Source organism: Myotis davidii, unplaced genomic scaffold (assembly GCF_000327345.1).
Source record: "Myotis davidii unplaced genomic scaffold, ASM32734v1 scaffold161, whole genome shotgun sequence".
Lineage (NCBI taxonomy): Eukaryota > Metazoa > Chordata > Mammalia > Chiroptera > Vespertilionidae > Myotis > Myotis davidii.
The window spans coordinates 1,799,336-1,807,893 of NW_006291567.1; the positions used below are offsets into that span (position 1 = coordinate 1,799,336).

Consider the following 8,558-nt stretch of genomic DNA (forward strand, 5'->3'; position numbering starts at 1 on the left):
CATGTTCTCTCCAGCGAAGTTCTTCTGGCTCTCGGTTCTGTGTAGGTTCTATCTTCTAGGTTCTGTCTTCTATGTTCTGTCTTCTAAGTTCTGTGTCCTAAGTTCTGTGTCCTGTTGTCTTGTTGCATCTGTATTTATTCCAGTTGATTCTAATCCTATCAATCTCTATTCCAAAGGTTAGGGCGTTTCTTATCTCCATTCCAGGGAGTAAAGAAAAGCATGATTGTTCGTAGAAAGTGATTAATTACCCGCCTGGCACTTAGTTAAGAGGTTTTATTCCCTCCCTAACTTCAGGGGAAAATCCCTACCTGGGGAAAAAACCTTTCTCAGAGAGGTGACCTTGGTTAAAACACAGTGCCAAGAAGGTGAGCAAACATATTAAGAACAGTATGCCATATATGCCAGGTCCCTTGAAACAGCAAGGATAGACCAGCTCCCGGCAATCACCCTACTATCTGTGCCCATGGACAATGCATATATACATATAAATTCTTTGGTTAATTGCTTCCTTCCCACTCTCCCCCCTTCCCTCTGAGATTCATCAGTCTGTTCCATGTTTTCATACCTCTGGTCCTATTTTATTGTGCTCGTTAGATTCCACATATAGGTGAGATCATGTGATATTTGTCTTTGACTAGCTTTTTTGCTTAGACAATCATCTCCAGATCCATCCATCTTATCTCAAATGGTAAGAGGGCCTTCTTCTTTACAGCTGTATAATATTCCATGTGTAAATGCACAACTTTTTTTTTTTAGATCTATTCATCTAAATGTATTGGGGTAACATTGGTTAATAATATTACATAAATTTCAGTGTCTATATACTCAATGGTGCGCTCACCACCCAAAATCTAGTTTACTTCTGTTACTATATATTTGAAGCATTTATTTCTTTAAACATCTTTTTGGTCCATACTTTAAAAAAGTTATTAGCCCTAGCTGGTTTGGCTCAGTTTGTAGAGCGTTGGCCTGCAGACTGAAAGGTCCCAGGTTCGATTCCAGCCAAGGGCACATGCATGTGTTGTAGGCTCGATCCTCAATAGGGGGCATGCAGGAGGCAGCCAATCAATGATTCTCTCTCATCACTGATGTTTCTATCTCTCTCTCCCTCTCCTTTCCTCTCTGAAATTAATAAAAACATTTTAAATAAAGTAAGTAATGGTCAGGAATCAAAGTAGGAATATAGTTTCATTTTACAACATAATTTAAGGGCTAATGCTGAAACTGACTCTTCTCAGAGAGTTTTAATTAGGGCAGTTGGGGTATGATAGAAAACAATCTTTGAGTTTCCACTTATTCAGCACCCATGGTAGGTGCTTTACCTATATACTATCTTGCTTTAATTTTCATGACTATATTATGAAGTTTAGATGGTATTAGTTTTCATTTATATATGGGAAAACCAAGACTCAGAGAGATGAAGTAATTTGTAACGGCTTTAAGCACTTGAAATAATATTTATATGTAATTGATATAGTCACCAGTAATTATCACAGTATAATTTTTTTCTTTAAGAATATGTATAATTTGTTAAGTGTGATAGACCAGCTTTGCATATATAGGGCTTCTTAATAATATAAGAACATATAGGGATTATTAAACTTTCAGGGCACTCCCTTCCCCCTTGAAAATAACTTTCTGTGATTATTTAATAGATACCATTGTAAAGAGTTCAAATAATACATCCTATCTAATCAAAGAGAAACATGGTAATTGGCATACAACCGCTACCCTTCCCATTGGCTAATCAGGGAGATATGCAAATTAATTGCCAGCCAAGATGGCGACCAGCAGCCAGGCAGCTTGAAACTAAAATGAGGCTTGCTTGCTTCAGTGAGGAGGATTCCAACGTTCCCCGCCTGCTGCTGCCGCCTCTGAGCCTGCAGTTTGAAACATTTTAACAAATACAGAAGCTAAACAAAACCCCAGAAACCTGCTTTCAGCTGGCCGGGATCTCAGAGCTGGAGTTATACATTGTTTCGATTATAGAACACAAACACCAGATACCTGCTTTCAGCAGCAGAGGCCTCAGAGCTGGAGCCAGAGCTAAAGCTGGCCAGAATTAAAAAAAAGAAAAAAAGAAGCGGTTGGGAGCTTAAGTCACCCGTCAGCCTGAAAACAGCCCTCAGCCCCTCACCCAGACTGGCCAGGCACCCCAGTGGGGACCCCCACCCTGAAGGGTGTGTGACCAGCTGCAAACAGCCATCATCCCCTCACTCAGGCTGGCCAGGCCCCCCAGTGGGGACCCCCAATCTGATCCAGGACACCGTTCAGGGCAAACCAGCCAGCCCCACCCATGCACCAGGCCTCTATCCTATATAGTAAAAGGGTAATATGCCTCCCAGCACTGGGATCAGCAGAGCCCAGAGGCCTCCCGGCACCGGGATCAGTGTGACGGGGGCAGCGCCCAAACCCCCTGATCGCCCTGTGGCTCTGTGTGTGACAGGGGGCGGGGCCACAACCTCCCTATCCGCCCTGCTCTGTTCGTGACAGGGGGCGGTGCCCCAACCCCCCAATCGGCCCTACCCTGAGCATGACTGAGGGTGGCATCACAACCTCCTGATCTGCCCTGCTCTGTGCATGACAGGGGGCAGTGTCCCAACTCCCCAATCGGCCCTGCTCTGAGCCTGACCTAGGGATTGGGCCTGCCCTCTGCCACCCGGTAGCAGGCCTAAGCCAGCAGGGCGTTATCTCCCGAGGGGTCCCAGACTGCGAGAGGACACAGGCCGGGCTGAGGGACCCCCCCCCTTCCCCCCCGAGTGCACAAATTTTTGTGCACTGGGCCTCTAGTAAAAATATAAAGAAGACAATAAAGGTCACCTAAAATCTTACCACCTGTGTTGCAAAAAATAAGGGTCACCAAAATAGTTTTGTATTACATTATGCAAACTTACACACAATTTTATACATATAGGATTATATCACACAGGAGATATTTATAAGATACCATCTCTCTTACCCCCTTCCAGTTAGTATATACACCACCATCTTTACCATTCCAGGTAAGTCTTATTCACAGGCTAGCTTGTGTCCTATGTTTCTCTCCATACTTAAGAAATCTTTTAGTCATATATTTCTATTCAAACCTGTATATGCACTTAACATTGAATTTTAGTCACTATTAGTTACTATTAGTGAACATTTGAGTACTTTTAAGTGTAATGCTTTGTACTAGCTTTGGAGAGCTACAAAGGAGAGTAATGTGTGGCCTGTGTTCTCAATTACTTTATAACCTGTGAGGAGAGGTGAACAGGTAAATAGCTTGTATTATATAAGACTTGTTTTGATATCTGCTGTTGGGTAGAAATGTCGGGTAGAAACAACCTGGGAAGCCCTCAGGGGAACTCCCAGAGGACAGAGGCCTTGGCTTTTTTATTCTTGTGTGCATAAACCCTTGATAAATGTGATTATGCCCCGAGTCTGTAAATAAATATCTGTAAATAAAATCATGTGTTTTGTTCATATGCTTATTTCTGACTAGGTGGACCTGTTGGAGAGCAAGGACAGTGTTTTATTTATCTTTGTTGTAGAGTAAATGTCATATTGAGGACATGCAGGAAAAATTTGGATTAATGAATTAGTGGCTTCAAAATACACATGCCTTGTAACAAGTAATTATCTTGTTAAACTTGACTCTTGCTTGCAGTTCTTACAAGTTTCACCAACACAGTCATGATTGTTTTACCTCTCCACAAAATACGCATAAGTGGGTTTTTGGGGTAGGCCTCAGTTTGAATCCCAACTCTACTAACTTACCATGTGCTTTTTATAATTATTTAACAATAAAATCCACCCTTTTAAAGTGCACAGTTCAGTGTATCCATCACCACTATCGAATTCTAAAACATTCCATCACCTCAAAAAAGAAATCCCTTACCCATAGCCATACCTGTTAGCAATCACTCCCTAGTCCCTATTCCCACGCCTTTAGCAACTACTAACTCTATAACCAGTTTCTAATAATAATATGACCCTTTAGAAGTATGCTAAAAGGTATTAATTGATTTTTCTCCTTGTAGGAAAGAACACCAGAAAGGGATACTATGGGGCGAACAGCCGGTAGAGGTAAAATTTACTTACCTAAAAATGATAATATTGGTTTGTTATTCATTTGGAATGAATATCTTCTGGTAGACTGAACGTTTGTAAAATCCTTTTAAAAATAAAAGTTAAGCGAGATGTTAGGTGCTTAGAATTGGAATTTTAGAACTGAAGGGCTATTAACAATAATTTTGTTATCTCTTCTGAATTTTATAAATGAGAAAACTGACACTGAGGGAGGTTAAGTGAACAGGTCATACAACAATCTGTGACAATGCTAAAATCAGAATCTAAATCTTCTAACTCGAATATGAGAGATTAAAAAATACTTCATCCTGACTTACTCTAATGAGAAGGCTGCTCACTGTACTGTGAATATGCCACACTCATTTGCACTCTGTTTTGAGTTGTGCTTTCTTTTCCATAGTACATACTTCACACCTTTGCTATCCTAAATCCTGCTTTTCCTTCAAGACCCAGTTCAAGTTCTTTGTCTCCCATGACTTTTTCTCTGGCTGAATACTGAATGTTATCCTCTGCTGTTCACAATTTTATCAAGTGTATTAGTTTAGTGTAGTCTTTGTAACTAGATTTTAGCTTCTCTAGAGCAGGAATCATGCCTTTAGTTTTACTGTCTTATTAGAAAATCCTAAGGAGAACTATTTAGTAAATATAAATACGTACTTTCTTTTTACTAGCCAAATTATTTAAATAGAAAGCATTCCATCTACTTTATTCATGTCCTGAATCAAAGAGACACATTTAAAATAATTAAGACTATTGGGGAAATATGAACACTGACTTCTTATTTGATATTAATGAATTATGCTTAAATTTTCAGCATAATAATAATATGATAGAATTTTAAAATTATATATCTTTAAGACATATACTGTAATATATGTGGACAAAATAATATAATATCTTAGATTTGGTGAAGTCATAAGTTCCAGCACTGTTTGAACTCCTCAGTTTGTCACAAAACTCTGCCTAACCTATTGAATTATATTACATTCTAGTTTTCTTGTTATGTTTTCAGCTGTCAAAAATATCCACTTTATTTCTAGGGCACATTAATTTGAATATTGTAAGGATCAACTCAACTTGTTTTGGTTTATTTATTCATTCATTTTTCAAATCCTGAGGGTGTTATTGCATGCCAGGTCCTATTCTAGGCACTGAGACTATAGCAGTGAATAAAACAGACAAAATTAAATAAATCCCTGCACTTTTGGAGCTTACATTTGAGTGAGGCATAAAATGAAACAAAATAAATGAGCAAATTTTAAGGTATACAGCATGTGAGAAAATGAAGTCCTGTGCAAAAAATGAGAACATTAATTATAAAATTAAAACTGGTTCTTATCAGAAAATAGTTTTATAGTTTTTCTAAGTGTTCTTTCAGACTATTGCTATAGTCTTTAGGTATTGCTTACTATTTTATTTATTTATTTTTTAGATTCAATGAATGTGAAAAAGGAGAGTCAAGAGAAAACTTCTCAATCGGACACATCTACAAAAGGTGGTAGGTTTTAAAGTACTTCAGTGCAACATATTTTTTCCTCAGTCAGTGTTAATATGAACTCTTATTGCTTTTATATAGTCTCTGTACAGCAAACTCCTGTAAATATAAAATCTAAGTGATAAGAAAGGTCAGGAAATAATTTTTACTTTGAAAATTTTACTTTGGTTTTACTTAGAGATAAATTGGTATGGCATTACATAAAAAATAACCATGTATTTCAATGCAAATTTTGAAAAATTAAAGATACCTAGTTATTAATTACCATGTATTACCAATTTTAAAATAACTTGATTATGAATAAAAAAAACCTAACATTAGAATCAATGTGAAAGTCCGTTTTTGATGGTCAAAAGATAGTTGATAAAAGTAGGTAAAAGCTTAGGCATTGGTAGGTCAGACAGACCTCTTCTAGAAATCCTGGCCTCATCCTTTTTTTTGTTTTTAAATCCTCATCTGAGGATATGTTTTTATTGATTTTAGAGGGAGGAAGAGAGAGAGAGAGAAAGAGAGAAACATCGATTGATTGCCTCCTTATTGACCTGATTGGAGATTGAATTTGCAAGCGAGGTATGTGCCCTGACTGGGAATTGAACCCTCAACCTTTTGGTGTATGGGATGATGCTCCAATCAACTGAGCCACCGGGCCAGGGCTGGCCTCAGTCTTTATTGGCCTCGTGACATTGGGCAAATTACTCAACATTCTTTGTCTATTTTTTTTTTCAGTAGCACATGGATACTACTACTTATCTCATGGGGTTATTGGAATTTAAATTTAAAAAATGAATGTAAAGTACCTAGTATAATTCCTAGATATATTGTACATGTTCAGTAGATGTTAATTTTATTTATTAACACTCAATTGATTTCTTATTGTAAACAGCATGTGTATAGCACTGCACCAGAGACACTGGAAGTACATCTGACTTGTTGCACCTGCTCTTAAGGAAAATGAGAAAATAAGTCATATGAACACAAAAGGCTGAATAAAAAAATGACAAACTTATTATGAGATATTACCAGACAAACCTCTTGCCCTTTCCTTTGTCTTTCTGTTGGACCTGCCCTGCCAGCCCCACTCTTGTAGTACTTCATATATGGCTTTCTGTTCTCACAGGAAGGTTGCCTATAGAGGTAATCCCCATGGAATCATTCTCTCTCAATGCTGGGCCCCCAGTGCCTCCTTATTTTTTCCCATTGGCCTTATTTGTCCTTCAGCTCTTCTTTCCAACCTCTAAAACCCTCCAAGGAAATGGAGGCCATTAGGTTAGAATGTTCTTCATCCTTACAAATTCCATCTGTTGTTTAAATATAACAGTTTTGTTGAGATGTAACTTACATTGTTGAGATGTAAACAATTCGCCCATTTAAAGTATACAATTCAGTGGTTCTCAATATATTTACAGAGTTGTGTAACCATCATCACAATAAATTTTAGAACATTTTTATCACCCTACAAAGAAATTCTACACCCAGTTAGCAATCACTCCACATTTTCTCCTAATGTCTCTCCCCTCCCCAGCTCTAGGCAACCGCTTATCTACTTGTCTCTATAGATGTGGCTATTCTGAAAATTTCATAAAAATATATTTTTGAAGGTTGAAGCTAGTAACTTTTCAAAATTCGCAAACTTCTGATTTAAAAAATGAGATTACTTGATCAAATTGATAGACATCTGCAGATATTTTTATGGTCCTGATTTTAACATCTTATTTTAGAAATTTGGACAAATAATGGACTAGAATAGAGTACAAGTCAAACAAGATGGAACCATGGGTCCTGAGCTTAACATGTTGTTTTATAAATCAGTGAGTGACTGCTAGAAGTTAAGCTCTAAGAGAGCCAGAATTTTTGTCAGTTTTATTAATCACTATCTCCAGTACCTAGAACAGTGCCTGACACATACTGGCTACCTTTTATGGGAATCCAGTGATGAATGAAACAGACATGATTCCTGCCTTTTTTCAGTTTAGGAGGTTTGACTCCAGAGCCCATAATCTCAACATTTCTGCTGTATATTAAATAAACAACTTCAGTTGTGATAAGTGCTGTGAAATAGTGGTGCAGTGATCATTTTGCTGAGAAGCTTCTAGCTCCAGATATTTTGCCCATCTTTACTAGACTCTGAACCCCAGGCTCACACTAGAAGACATTATGATTCTGATTTACTCTGGAGAAGACCAGAGGGCTCACATAGATTATGTTCAGTTTGCCAAAAGGTATTTGGACAAATAATGAACTAGAATAGTTCAAGTCAAACAAGAAGGAACCATAGGCATGTGCAAATAATAATCAGAGCACAAAGTACTCTGAGCACAATGTACACCTGTCTCTTGAACAAACCTATCAGTTCCTAGGCTTCTTTTCTGAGAGAGAATCTACCCTCCCACCCTACCCTAGTTTGTCAATGAGGATAAGATGTAGAGGCAGACTGGGACCTCAGGCTTAGCTAAGACGTTCTGACTATTTTGGCTCCTGGTCAGGAATTCCAGCTGTGGTATTATAGATGTGTCAAATCTAAATTAAACTGATCAGGATATTTGAGTGACCTTAACGATACCCTACCCAGATACTCCCACCCCCAATTCATGTTTTGTTTTGTTCTTTAAAAAAATCCTCTCCAAGACCATATGTTGGTAGAGCTTCAGTTAGAATCTTGGGTCTCCTGATTGTTTAGTTAGTGTTTAGGAGGTCACTGAAATATCCTGGCCAGTTTAATTTTGGAGCCATGGATCTTAGTTTTCACTTATGCAAAAGCTATCTAGTATTAATAAATAAATGACAATATAGACATTTAATTTTATAATAACACTAGAGGCCTGGTGCACGAAAATTTGTGCAGGTGGGGTCCCTCAGCCTGGCCTGCACCCTCTCGCAACCTGGACCACTCGGGGGATGTCAGACTGCAGTTTCGGATCGGGTCAAAACTGGCAGTCCGACATCCCCTGAGGGATGTAGTAGTGTGCCAGGCCGCCGGGGAGGAGCCTGAGCCCAG

At 38.4% G+C, this 8,558-nt stretch overlaps 1 protein-coding gene across 6 annotated transcripts in view; it reads left to right on the forward strand.

The window, feature by feature from the left end:
- Positions 1-632: 632 nt before the first annotated feature.
- The window catches only part of SCML2 (sex comb on midleg-like 2 (Drosophila)), an 82,110-nt gene continuing 74,184 nt past the window's right edge, over positions 633-8,558 (forward strand). For 4 of the 6 annotated variants that reach the window (XM_015564885.1, XM_015564888.1, XM_015564887.1 and 1 more), the window contains exons 1-3: positions 633-688; positions 4,020-4,065; positions 5,501-5,566. In XM_015564885.1, coding sequence (XP_015420371.1) covers positions 686-688; positions 4,020-4,065; positions 5,501-5,566 — 115 coding nt within the window. In that variant the 5' untranslated portion in view covers positions 633-685. Of the gene's footprint in view, positions 689-3,488; positions 3,612-4,019; positions 4,066-5,500; positions 5,567-8,558 lie in introns of those variants that run through there. The other 2 variants (XM_006765131.2, XM_015564886.1) reach the window with 2 other exon arrangements.